Source organism: Olea europaea, unplaced genomic scaffold, assembly GCF_002742605.1.
Source record: "Olea europaea var. sylvestris unplaced genomic scaffold, O_europaea_v1 scaffold1830, whole genome shotgun sequence".
In the NCBI taxonomy this organism is placed as follows: domain Eukaryota; kingdom Viridiplantae; phylum Streptophyta; class Magnoliopsida; order Lamiales; family Oleaceae; genus Olea; species Olea europaea.
In genome coordinates, this window is record NW_019236064.1 from 79,582 (window position 1) to 93,302 (window position 13,721).

At 35.2% G+C, this 13,721-nt stretch overlaps 1 protein-coding gene across 3 annotated transcripts in view; it reads left to right on the top strand.

Moving 5' to 3' along the window:
* The window catches only part of LOC111378531 (DNA ligase 4), a 25,039-nt gene continuing 11,318 nt past the window's right edge, over positions 1-13,721 (top strand). The window contains exons 1-21 of one of the 3 annotated variants that reach the window (XM_023001751.1): positions 244-492; positions 882-999; positions 1,288-1,379; positions 1,692-1,777; positions 1,898-2,034; positions 4,115-4,189; positions 4,378-4,469; positions 5,302-5,373; positions 5,979-6,058; positions 6,155-6,192; positions 6,277-6,283; positions 6,443-6,598; positions 7,456-7,531; positions 8,693-8,817; positions 8,897-8,931; positions 9,022-9,080; positions 10,080-10,163; positions 11,774-11,869; positions 11,950-11,998; positions 12,283-12,370; positions 12,494-12,694. In XM_023001751.1, the coding sequence (XP_022857519.1) occupies positions 1,309-1,379; positions 1,692-1,777; positions 1,898-2,034; positions 4,115-4,189; positions 4,378-4,469; positions 5,302-5,373; positions 5,979-6,058; positions 6,155-6,192; positions 6,277-6,283; positions 6,443-6,598; positions 7,456-7,531; positions 8,693-8,817; positions 8,897-8,931; positions 9,022-9,080; positions 10,080-10,163; positions 11,774-11,869; positions 11,950-11,998; positions 12,283-12,370; positions 12,494-12,694 (1,627 nt within the window). In that variant the 5' untranslated portion in view covers positions 244-492; positions 882-999; positions 1,288-1,308. Of the gene's footprint in view, positions 493-881; positions 1,000-1,287; positions 1,380-1,691; positions 1,778-1,897; positions 2,035-3,819; positions 4,001-4,114; positions 4,190-4,377; positions 4,470-5,301; positions 5,374-5,978; positions 6,059-6,154; positions 6,193-6,276; positions 6,284-6,442; positions 6,599-7,455; positions 7,532-8,692; positions 8,818-8,896; positions 8,932-9,021; positions 9,081-10,079; positions 10,164-11,773; positions 11,870-11,949; positions 11,999-12,282; positions 12,371-12,493; positions 12,695-13,721 lie in introns of those variants that run through there. The other 2 variants (XM_023001750.1, XM_023001752.1) reach the window with 2 other exon arrangements.

The following is a 13,721-nucleotide window of genomic DNA, read 5'->3' on the forward strand; positions in this document are numbered from 1 at the left end:
ATTGAAAGCTTGCACTTTATGCTTTACTTGGTAGTACTTTTTCCTGCCTCGATTTAAGAACTCGACATTTAAACTTCCCAAGCACACTTCCTCTTGCAACTATAAAATTCATACAAAGAATTCCAACTTTGAATCCTAATTCGACAGACAAAAATGGCGGAAACAAAATTCAGTGTGATGGTAAGCCTATTCGAATGGATGCAGAAGAGCAAAACCTCCACCGTCAAACGCTCCAAATTCCGCAAGTTTCTCTCCACCTTCTGCCGCCCCAACAATGGCGAGGACTACTTTGCCACCATCCGTCTCATCCTTCCAGGACTTGATCGCGAGCGCGGTTCCTATGGCCTCCGTGAGCACGTCCTAGCTACCTGCCTTATTGACGCACTTGACATGTCCCGCGACTCCTCCGACTCTCAGAAACTCATCAACTGGCGCAAAGGTGGCCCTAACTCCGGTGCCTTTGCTGGAAACTTCTCTCGCATAGCATTAGAGGTTATTTTTAACCTTATTCCCTTCCTCAGTTAGGAAAATGATGGATTGGGCCTCATAATTTTACTTAAATTTGAAATCTTTTTAACGATTTCCATTGATACGCATTTTACTTGGTAATTGTTGTTAACTATGTTTACCTCCGCTTTTTTGGAACGGTTTACTGGGAAAGGTACAACCTTTGATGAATGTCAATGTTCTAACTTGTACTACTTGCTGCTGTACTTTCTTGTGGAATTCTGATTTCTGTAGTCACCTATTTTGAGTTTAGCAGCGGAATTAAAATCTTATAAAAACAAGAAAAAAAAATCAAAAGCTTGACAATATTAGTAGAATAAGTTGAATATAATGATATTTTGATTACAGACAAGAATGACGTTCTTTTTGTATAGGCATTGGAAGAAGAGGCAGTCTCCTAATTTTAGTAGACTGAGAAAAGTGACAAATCTCCTGAGTTAGAAAAGAAAAACTAATAGTCTACTCCACTTTTCATGAAGTTGACTGAACAAGGTATATATTTTGAAGCACAATTAATACGGGTGGTGATGATTATAGTCCATGTTCTTTTATACCTGTACTTCGCTCTGAATTCCATTTCCATTTTTCCCTTTTATATCTAAATAGAGGAAGATAGGGACAATTTTGGTCTAAGATCTCGGGGTTTCTTTTCTTGGGATTTGGAGTGTTTTTGTCTTTCTTTTTTGGATTTCTTTGTGGACTTTTAGCAAGGTTTTACAGTTACTATTGTCAACTGAATCACGAGAATCAAATGATCTTACATATAGTATCTATGAGCAGGTACTGGAGCGGAGGCAGGGTATGACTTCAGGTGGCCTCACGATAAAAGAACTTAATGAATTGCTTGATCAATTGGCTTCAACGGAAAATAGGTAAATAGCCTTATTTATGTATAAGTAGAGTCCTTGTGGGATCCTTCTTTTGTATTTGGAAATGTGTACCGATAATCTTTTGCCTAGTTTTTGCTTTTTAATCATTATGGGCCTTATGACTCCTGCTGCCTTGTGGTATGTTAATCATAGTTGAAAGGTGCTTACTCATATGTTCTTTTCTATAATTTATAATCATAATATAATAACTCTCTGGATTTTTTGTTATTAGGCAGAGCAAATTAACAAGATGCATGGTTATCCTAGATACATTGTGGTAATCCTTATATTGTAATCATATTTGTTTTCCTACAGAGCCGAGAAGATTTCTCTTCTGCGTGATCTGATCAAGAAAACAAATGCTAAAGAAATGAAGTGGATTATTATGATAATTCTTAAAGGTTAGAATGCAATGACTTTGAATAAATTGCAATCCTTTTGTTTGTGTATACCATTGGCATTTTTCATATTAATGTTTTGTTTTTCTCTTATCTCCTTTTGGGAAATCATTCAATGTTTAGATCTTAAGTTGGGAATTAGTGAAAAGAGCATCTTCCAAGAATTTCACCCAGATGCAGAGGACTTGTTCAACGTGACATGTGATTTAAAATTAGTTTGTGAGAAGTTGAGAGATCGAAGTCAACGTCATAAGCGCCAGGTTTGTTTCATGTCTTGGGTTCAAATTCTTTTCTTCAATAATTAATTATATTTGTTGACGTTCCAAATTTAGCACACAATGACGGGGACATAAGGCCTTACCTCACTTTAAAATTGAGTAACCATGCCTTTTTGGTTTCACCTGACTCCAAGTTTCCATATTGGGATAAGCTGGATGGTTTTTGCTCCTGTTTCTCTAGTTTGCTGAGCTACTTGGAAGTTTTGTGATGCTTACAAACTGCCCATTCTAGTGTTGAAACACTTGATCTAAAAATTTAAGCTTTTAGATAATACCATATGTATACCGTTTAAAATCTTATCTTCGTGTCCAGTATTCATCTTTTTCATGAAAGCTTTACACGTGCACAATTTTTAATGAACGTCATTTGCGAGCTTTGTTACCATGTCAAAACACTTGATCTAAATGTTTAGGCTATTAGATAAGGGCACATGTATATCATTTAAATCTTATTTTCAAAACATATGTTCTCCTTTTTCATCTTTTTATAAGGATAGTGCATCTAACTTTTAGGACTGCTAGTAAATCTCATTCAACTCACAATTGTCATTTCCCAATTTGCACAATCTAGCTATGGCCTATGGGTACTGAGCTTCTTATGGTGGTTCCTTTGCTACATTTTTTGGCATATTAAATATGATAAATGGAATTTCGAATCAATAGAAAGGGTAGGCGTGGTCTGGCTAAGTTTTGGTAAAACTGGAAGAATTGGTCCTGGTTTGGGTATTTTACCAGTTTGGTTTTTTTCAGAGAACTGGATGGTTCACTATAAAAACAGAAGACTTGACCAGTGCAAACAGTGCCATTTCGATTTGATTAGATTCAAACCAGTTTAGGGCCTTAGTGAATGGGATAGTTTAGTTGTGAGTTGGTGCTTCGTAATCAGATCCATCCAACTTAAAAACTTTACATTTTATTCTTGGATAAATTGAGAACAGAAAAGAAAAACTGCCAAGTAGTCTGGACCAGAGAAGCAGACTGAACCGATCGGTTCTTACCTGGCTATTTTATTGAAATTGAGTTGTCGATCAATAACCAGTTTTCACTTTTACTGGCCTGAATGGGATTGGTTTCATTGAATTCTTTATAATAGCATATTCCTTGGGCGTGGCCTGGGGACTTCTAAATGGAAAGAGAGATAAAGTTAAAAAAAAAATATAATAAATAACAAAGAGATGTAAAGCCAAAATTATTTAAGTACAACCTTTGGAGTTCTCAACAATAAACCTTGCTTGGTTTAAAGGATATGTACTTCTGCTACGAGACCTGCAATATCTTATGGGACTGAATGTTGAGCTGTATGAATTGTAGTGCATATGAATGTATGTTAAATGGATTTGACATGATGAGAGATAAAAAAAAAAAAATACAAAAGGACTATATTTCTAAGTTGACTAATATGGCAACCACTAAACATAAATTTTGCTAGAATTGGTAGAATTACTTGGGCATATTCAACGAAGGTTAGATGTAATGGTTTGTAAAAGCAGCTTATTAGTATTTCTAGGCAGATTAGTATTGCAAAGAGATTGACCTAAAATCACATGAATTGAGGTAATTGTAAAGGATGTGAATCCTTGTTATTTAACCTTGCACGTGTCTCTTGACGGGCGAATAGGAAAAATACCACATAATCACTCCAAATAATTAAGCTTGCTACCCTCTGTGATCTTTCTCCCCTCAAAATACAATTGTGATTCTTTTTCCTTTTTCACAATTATTCTATGGTTTCAGGTGTTTGTGTCACCGCATGAGATGTATGTCTGAATTTGAGATTTTATGCTATTCAATGTTGTTCTGTCTATTTGGGTGAGTGTGAAATTGTGAGTCTGCATGTCAAGGCATTTGTGGATCTATGATTTTGTGAGCATGTGGGCGTGTTCATTGAGGTGGCATGGTTGAAAGCCTAGCGATCGAATGGGGGTGGATTTGGAGGTGTGTGGTGCAGGTTGGATGATTCATTGATCAGTAGTTTTCTTTCTTTCAACCATTTTCACACTCTTTCGAAACAGTTTTTCTTTCATCTTTGACATATAATAAAATGCTTTTCTTTTTTCTTTAGGACATTGAAGTTGGCAAACCTGTTCGTCCTCAATTGGCTCTAAGGATCAATAATACAACAGCTGCATGGAAAAAGGTCTGCACATGGTTTAGATTCACGAGAAGGATAGTGATTTTCTTACAACTTTTGGAAATGGAAACAAAAGTTTTGATTATTTGTATCACTTATTTTCAACTTTTGGGGACCAATCAGTCTATGCATTCTTCTGTCAATAAAATCGCTTGCCTATTAATTGTTGATCTTGGTTCTGTCTCCCCCAATAGCTTCACGGCAAGGAAGTTGTTGTCGAGTGCAAATTCGATGGTGATCGCATTCAAATTCACAAAAATGGGACAGAAATACATTTCTTTTCGAGGTAGTACCTATCCTACGATTAACCTCCTTACACTTTTCAGCTTTTTCGATAACTTATCCACTTTATACTTGTGAATTTATGATATGTTTTTTAATCAAATAACTAGTTAATTTTTTGTTCATCAAACTAACATTAGTTTTGAATGAAGAACTGTTCAAGCTAACTTAAGACTCTTTTTGAGCCCCTTTTACGTAAAAATGAGTTTTGTAATAATGATCATTTGTAGAGTGTATGATTAAGCTCTTGTTTGTTTCCCATTTTTTGTTCCCAAGTAGAAGAAATTGAATTGATGCTTTCTCACAAACCCATTTTTTATTGCATTCATCTGTCATTAACATCACATTTCACTGTAGCATTTATTCTTTTCCTCTTCACTTTCCCTACCATGCCCTTCTCTCCAAGAATGATACTTTTCACTACTTTCCTCACTATTGGACACAAGAGTGGGCACAAAAGGAATTACAAAAATGACAATTGCAGGTATTCAAAACAATGACGTAAATGGTGGAACCCAATTTCAGAATGGCGCCCAGACAAGGGCTAAAAAAGTAGGGAAAAAGTTTTTGGATTTACATGCAAAATTATTGTATTGGAAGAATGTGTAGTTGAAAATGAATTTCGGAAAAAAATGAACATTTGGAGAATGGGGCTCAAACAAAAGCTTATTATATTGTGGTTTTCTATATTCATTTAGTGCTTTGGCATTGTTGAGCTTCTACAACTTCTTCATTTCAATTATGTTCCCTTTGCTTCTAATTGATAATCTATTAGTTCGTAATGTAGCTTTCATAATGAATGCTTGAGTATGATTATCATTCCACTGCTCGTGCAGGAACTTTCTTGATCATTCGGAATATGGACATGGCATGTCAGACATTATTATACAGAATATTCTGGTTGACAGGTAAAATATCTAATTATTCATTTGCAGTTCTTCTAACTTCGTGCCAAAATGCTGCAATTTTTCCTTGATATCTTGAGGGATTCACTGTTTTTGCCTGCATCCAGATTGTAATTATATTCAAATACCATTGGCCTTTTATATTGTGGATCTTGGAAGTAGTTATGCTCAAAAAGTTCTTTGTTTGCTTGTTATTTGCCTTCACTGAACAATTTAATGTTCTCTCTCTCTCTCTCTCTCTCTCTCTCTCCTCCTCCTGCTTTTCCTTTTCCTTTTCCTTTTTTTTTTTTTGTTTTTTTTTGGGGGAAATTTACCAAATAACTCCCTGTAAAATAATCCGCAAGGCTTGGAAAAAAAATTATGCTATATTACCATGAGTCCAATTGTTCAATCTTTTATGAATGTTAAGAGTGAGAGACAGAAGTAGGATCCAGAGCCTGAATAGTTGATATAACTTATCCAAGTATATGTTTCTTTTTCCTATTTCCCTCTCTCCAGGTTGACAAAGCATAGGACTTATGTCCAAATGGAGTTTTATAATCATTTCGTGGTGTGAATTGATGTACTTCAGTCTTCAGATGGCTTAACTAGTCACTGATTTTCCATAGGTGTATTCTTGACGGTGAAATGTTGGTGTGGGACACATCTACTAATCGGTTTGCGGAGTTTGGGTCAAATCAAGAAATAGGTTCTGTGATCACTTCTTACTTTACATGCCATTATACAGTCTTTAATATACATTAGCTGAAAAGTCATTCGTTTCTTTTCCCCTTATTTCTCATAGCCAAGGCAGTGAAGGAGGGACTTGATGGCGATCGAAAGGTCTTTTTATGTACAATATATGCAACTTTATAATACTTGAAGCATTCATCTCAATGGTCTCATTTATGTGTTCTTCTGATGCAGTTGTGCTGTATCCTTCTTGGGTGCCTGGATTCTTTGTGTACCAACCATGATCCAATTTCCAATGCTGCATAGTTTAGATGTGAGATGTATCAGCATTCATAAGCGTTTCAAGTTTGCTGACACTGAAGCTATCTGTTCTTGTTTGCCTTAACATGAATGAGGCCAGATGTTGCTTTTGACATTCTTTACGTAGGAGACACCAGTGTTATTCACCAAAGCTTGAAGGAGCGACATCAGCTTCTTCAGAAAGTTCTCAAACCAATACCAGGTCGCTTGGAAATTTTGGTTCCAAATGGTGGTCTTAACTCCCATCGCCCTGCTGGTAAAGAGACTTGAACTTATTGTTCTTGCAATGGTGAATGCCAACTGCATAGAGCCCCTAAACGTTGAAAAGCTTTGTATATCTCCTGTTATTCTTACAGAATGGAGTCTGATATGTTTCCTTCGTGCGCTTCTTCTTGGTCTGTGACGATGCCTTACTTTAGTAGGAAAGTTGTATACAGAATCAATATTGGAAGTTAAAATTTAAATAGTAAATTCAAAATCAAACAAGAAGAATAAATTCTTCAGAAGGAGCTTAATTCCTGTACTTTGTCTTTATAATTGTTTAATCACAGTCTCTGTGCTCTTATGCCCATGAGTAAGTTGGATGTGATCCCTCTTATTTCGTAAAACATGGCATCTGTTGAGTTTTGCGCATTGGAGTGCAGAGTTGTCAGCATGTTTTCTTAACTTTTCAAGAATGGTTTAATCAACTTGTTTATTCCTCAATGCTCTACCTGTTAGTAAAAGAACACCTTCGTACATGTGGAAATCTCAATCGATCTCTGCTTCTTGTTTTTTATAACTTTCTTTCTCTGTTTATATAAGAATGCCAGCTGCAGCACATAATTGCAGATTGTGCATGTGGCCTTTGCTTTTTTCAGTGGGATTTTTCATTCAAAGTAATTGACAGAAAACTGTTACATGGAACAGTAACTTTGTTGTATAACTTTTCTATTAAATTACTGCTGATTATGCTGCCAAAACTTGCGAGAGTTTATTCAGTCCTGAACGGCAGTTAGCTGTGGTGATGTACTGAAATTTTGTTTCTAATATTGCTTTCTTCAGTTCTTAAAACTGGTTGGCAGTTTCTTGTTCGGTTGCTACTTATTGCTGTTTAACTGCACTATGGTCTAGGGGAACCGTGTTGGTCACTAATTGCTCGCAATGTTGATGACATTGAGAAATTTTTCAAGGAAACGATCGAGAACAGGCTAGTGATTCTTCTATTCATCTCCGTCAACTTTTCTTTTGATTCTTAAAAGAAATTCTTGTGTTCATACATTACATTTATATTCCGGAGCAATATATATTAAAGTATATGTACTATGCATGAGTATGGCCATAATAGTTGCCGTAGTTTTGTGTGATCACGCCTTGGGGAGAGCATCGTAATGTTAGATCTTGAATTTGCTTTTATGGTTCTTTGAAGTTGGAATTGTATGTTTAGTTGTAGTTGAAGATCAAATTTTATAAAGGTGAAATTCACAAACAACAAATATCGGGAATATGCACTATAGATGAACTCACCTGAGAGTGAAAAAGATGACTGTCTGCAATGAAGTTACCGCAAGACTCTACTTCAGATAGAAACTATCCAACACACTGATATATTGCTCTCTCAACCTGAATTCTTTTGGTGATCGACTGCAATGGTTAATCAACTTACCGATCAAACAGCAACGGAAGTTCCATTTTTTACCATAACATGGAATGCCAGACATATAAAGAGAATCTGATTCCATTTCTAGCATCCATGTGTACCGCTTGTAAGCTTGGAAAAAGCCTCAAGATTATCATTAGCACATAGAACGCAGAACCATCTTTTTAAGAATGATCGCTTTGCAAGTTGGCCATTCAAGGGTCAGATGAGTTTTGCATCCAGGTACCGCAAAGGTTTACCTCAAAAGATCACTAATCATAGGGGATAGCGAGTTGGAGTTTCTGCTTGGCGAGAATTTTTTTTTACACCTATCTACAAACTCAAGAAGAATGAAACATTGCCCTTCAAATGATATATACTTGCTTGAATTTATAAATAAGCTCATCCACCTTGCAGTTCAATGGTGAGTGTTCTTAAAATGAAATTTACTGGCTAATTGTCAAAGACTAAGGGTGTGAAAAAGGTGAAATGATAGGAAAAACAACTGGAGGGAGGGGTGTTCTGGTGATTGTTATGTTTTTAATTTTCATGGCACAATATTCCCAGGTGGAGACCAAAGAGAGCTAACAGGTGGTTGAAACATAACTGGTTTAATTTTCTATGTGATGAATATGTTTCTCTTTTTGCAGCTGTTGTTTATGGTATTTCTCTAAACCTTGATTTCCTTTGGGACTGTAATTTCTTATGCGTGAAATCATTTTCTAATCATAGGGATGAAGGAATTGTTTTAAAAGATCTTAGCTCCAAATGGGAACCTAGTGATCGAAGTGGAAAGTGGCTAAAGTTAAAGCCTGAGTATATTCGAGCTGGCTCTGATTTAGATGTTCTCATTATAGGTTGGAATTTATGCTTCAACTTCTTTTCCATATGAGTGATTACTTTATTGTGCTTGATTTATTTAATCGTTTCATTCAGGAGGCTATTATGGTTCTGGGCGCCGTGGAGGGGAGGTGATAATACCATTGTTTGTTTGCACTTTCAGCTATCTCTCTTTTTCTTGTTCTTTTAAAAAACTTTTTGTTTTTCTTTCATGCTTGAAGGTAGCACAATTTCTTGTTGGGCTTGCAGAGCGTCCAGCCCCAAACACATATCCAAGGCGGTAAGTACTTAAATTATTTTGGTTGCAAAGGTGTGTACATATCAAGATGAAATCCTAATTTCCCACTACATTTATTATAACTCGTACCTTTATAGTTGCTGGCTCATCATCTTGGCCCTTGTTTGAGCCTATTTCGGGGGAAAAATGCATTTTTGAATAGTGTATTGATGGGACATGTGTGGTTAAAAAATAAGGAAAAATTTTGGATTTGCTTGTAATATTATTTTATTGAAGAATGTGTGGTTGAAATGATGTCAAAAATTGTTTAAGAATGTATTTTTTTCCCCAAAGAATGGGGCTTGAACAAGGGCTTGTTTGCACATTTTCTTGGTATTGGTTTCTTTGTGGACTTGGTAAAAATTTTGGCTGCGTCATCTGTTGTCTTAGATATAGGAACATATATAGTTAAACCGACAATGGGTCTTTCTGTTGCTTTGTTCTTTTCTAGACACTTTATTTTGTTCATATACATGTGTGTTTGGTGGTCCCTTAATAAATTGAATGATAATTGATAGCAAGTAGTGTAATTCTAAATGTTTAGAATCATTGACTCACATGTTCATCTCAAAAGTTGGTTTCATAAGTGTGGGTGCGGTAATATCTTGGTATCGACACTCTTTGTAGCTCATAACTGGCCTCGGAGTTATCTTCTTTTAACATTTTCTGCGTCATATTGTTTCTTCTTTTACATTCAATACAAAGGGAAGAGGATCAGCTATGCATTTGTTATTTGATATTTTTTACTTAGTCATGGATACTTCTAGTTTCTTTTACAATATATGGTTTATTTCATCTATCATTACATTGGACTTATATTTTAGTTCCCTTAAAAAGTATTTGGTCTATTCATTCATCATTACATTGAAGTCATAAGTCACTTAATTGGTGATAGTACTGTCCACTCAATACTTCTGTGCATTGATATTTTACGATCAGCATTATGATTAGTTTTCATATAAATGTGGGTTATTTGTGCTTATAATGTTTCTGTTGTTGCAGATTTGTTTCATTTTGCAGAGTGGGTACAGGACTTGCTGATGAGGAGCTTAACACTGTTGTGACCAAATTGAAACCTTATTTTAGGTATCATTTAAATTTTGTGGTTTGGTTACTAAATTTGGTGAAAAATCTATCCGTTGACCATTATAAGGATTGAATTGATTGATGGCCTATGACTCAGTATAGTTCTTTTTGTGAAAAGCTTTATTTTTATGTACAACTCATAATGTGGAACTTTTTTCACAAGCAATTGGTATGTTAGGGACAGATCCATACTAATAGAGTGGAATGAGTATTTGTGGAAGAACCTGTGAACTACCGAAGCCTTTTAGGTTTTGTTGAACCACTTGATTTAAAGCTTAAGGGCCTACTTGAGAGTTTCGGTGTACCCGTTATAAGCGTTTTTTAAAGTATCGGTTTTGAGTATTTGTGAACAGATCGGTTCTAAGTGGTTTATTAACGGTTTTTAAAATAGCCCAACCTATGCTTGGGAGTTTATTATCCACTAGTTTTGGAAATTTTTCAAAAGAATAAATTACATATATGTTCCTTAGTGAAATTTTCAGTTTATAGTTTCTTGTATGATATTTTACTTATATGCAAATTTTTTTACATAAAAGTTAATATTTAACTTAAAAGGTTAAATAAAGTTAATATCATTCAAATTTTAAGTTAGTATTTTTTTTACTTATAAGTAAACTTTACAATTATAAGTTAATTTTGTACTTTTAAATAATTTAAATTTATTTATTTATTAATTTTTTTAAAGTAACTTTTTATATTTTATAAGTGGATTTTTGTCTTATAGTAGCATTTTAATTTTATAAACAGAAGTTCTTACATAAAAGTGATTTTTTATCTTATAGCCTCTGTTTGAGCCCCATTCTTTTGATAAGAATGAATTTTTAAATAGTGTATTGATAGAAATGTGTGGTTAAAAAATAAGGGAAATTTTTGAATTTGCGTGTAATATTATTTTACTAAAAAAATGTGGTTAAAATGATATCAAAACACTATTTAAGAATGTTAGGGGCATAAGTAATATCTTACTTTTGAGGAATTTTTACTTGTAACGTAATTTTTGCGCTTATAAATAATATTTTTAGTTAATATATTTTTATTTACAAGTTAGTTTCGATCAAAATATGTTGGTGGAAAATAATTATTTTATCGAGGGTAAAATTAGAAGAGAAAATGAGAAATTGTCAAACCTCGTCGATTAGGCAGGTTTAGAGAATCAATCAAAATTACACTATACTGATTTTGGGTGGTTTTTAAACCATCAAAAATCAATGCCAAAAAAAGTTAGTAAGCACCGATTTTTTCAACTCATAAACGATGTCACCCAAAATCGATTAGAAAAGAAAAAACTCCTAAGCACGCGTTAAGATGTTACAGAGGACCACGTGTATATTATTTAAATATTGTTTTCAACATGCTCTCTAATGTGTGGGCGGTCTTCATCTTTTCCCATGTGCACAATTTTATTAAATGGGTAGTAGCGAGACTTGAAGACCTTTGCGTGTTCTCATACCATGTTGAACCACCTGATCTAATAGCTTTTAACTATTAGAGAGGCACGTGTATATTATTTAAATATTGTCTTTTAACAAGTTTCATTGATTTGTTGCTCACATATAGATGTCTAATGATACAATGAGCATGTAATGAAAATTGGATCATTCCATTTGCAGGAAATATGAGTACCCCAAAAAGGCACCGCCAAGCTATTATGAAGTCACAAATAACTCAAAGGAGAGACCAGATGTTTGGGTTGAAAGCCCAGAGAAGTGAGCACATTTTCTACTGATAGTACAAGAAAATTATGTTTACATAACTTTGTTGTCTTACCCTTCTGTTGTATATGCAGATCAATCATACTTTCTATCACTAGTGATATCCGAACAATTAGATCTGAGGTATATTCCAGAACAAGTGCATCTTTTCTGCCTTTACTTTATTTAATCGATGTTATTGGTAACTTGTATAGTTCACACCACACACTTTGGCTCTAGTTCCCACTTTAGGTGCGGGGAAAATATATTATAATTCCACTGGTACAAAGCCGATAAGATATAAAGAGGGTGAGACTAGTAGAGAGATTGTCCAACTTGATTGTGCAATAATATTCTAATCCTCCCAGTTCTTATGTTACAATGAACATCACATAAATGTGTATTGATTCCCTTTTCTGTTTATCAAGGTATTTTCTGCTCCATACAGCTTGCGATTTCCACGCATTGATCGAGTGAGATATGACAAGCCTTGGCACGAATGTCTTGATGTGCAATGTGAGTAGTTCAATTGCATTCATGGTTGTTGGTTTTATATAGGTATTGCATTTTTCTGGTGTTACTTTATTGTCACCTGCCAAAACTGATTTTTATACATGTTTCTCTTTTTAACAATTGCAGCTTTTATTGAACTGGTACATTCAAGCAATGGTACAACTCAAAGAGGGTCAGAAAATCCAACTGTGCAGGACAATAAACTGACACGCACGAAGTTGTTAAAACGAGAAAAGAAGAACGTTTCTGTTGTTCCTTCTCACTTTGTTCAGACTGATGTTTCTCACGTTAAGGGCGAAACATCAATATTATCGAACCTGACATTTTGTATCCTATGACTATCATCAACATCAACATTTGCATCGTCATCATGTTTATGGTCACAGTCATCATTTTTCACAATCCTAAACTCTTTGTCATCCGTAGTATACCATGTAATTCATTTGGTCACTACAAATCATTAACGTAAAATTTTGCATCACAGATTCTTATTCTGAATTGACATCTTTTTCAAGTTGGTAATGCTTCATGTGATGTGAGATAATATTTGAACTTTGTGTTTGCAATTCCTGAAGGTAAATAGTACTTTGCCCTTCCAAATGATGTTTTCATAGGCTCATAGCTAGGTAAGAGATAACTAAGCATGCCATGACATAGGTAGCATCCCATATAGACCTTTATGAGCTTCTAAAATATCTTTCAGGCTGTTATGACTTCGCCACGGTCACTAGCCCTACTGCCTTCGCCCTCCGTCTTTTCACAGTAGATAAAAATTTGGCATGGTCAGTCCTGTAATGTCACGAGCAGTGTGTACAGAGACAGAAGCAAATTCACTGCTTTATGGCTGGTCGGAAAGTGCTAGAGGTTCTTGCCTGCAATCTGACTGATGGCGAATTTTTAAGTAATTTTTAAGGTTACTTGTTTGCATTGTTGCTTAAAAGTGGGGAAAAAGCACTTGACCCCCTGCCTTTTTCATCTTTTTCCATGTTTCCCACATGAGACCCAACATTGTGGGGTTGGATAACCTGTGAACTAGCAAAATGTGTGCCTTGGGAGAACCATCAGTTAAGACAATGATTTGGAATGACATGGACCCCATAGTAAGTTTTAAGGTTGTATGAATTACTTGGGTAGGAGAAATAGAAAAAAGAGGAAATTTCCCATGGTAGGTCACGTGAACCATGCAAGTTCTGCGGGGTTTATTTCACCAGAAGATGAGATAAGGACGACTTGCAACGGCTTATCCCTTTTAGAGGGATAACTAGTTAGGCATTTTCCTTACTCTTGCAAGTGGGGTGGCAAAGTGCTATTTACCGATTCCTGAAACTGACCTAGCTCTAATAGATTGGGGGGG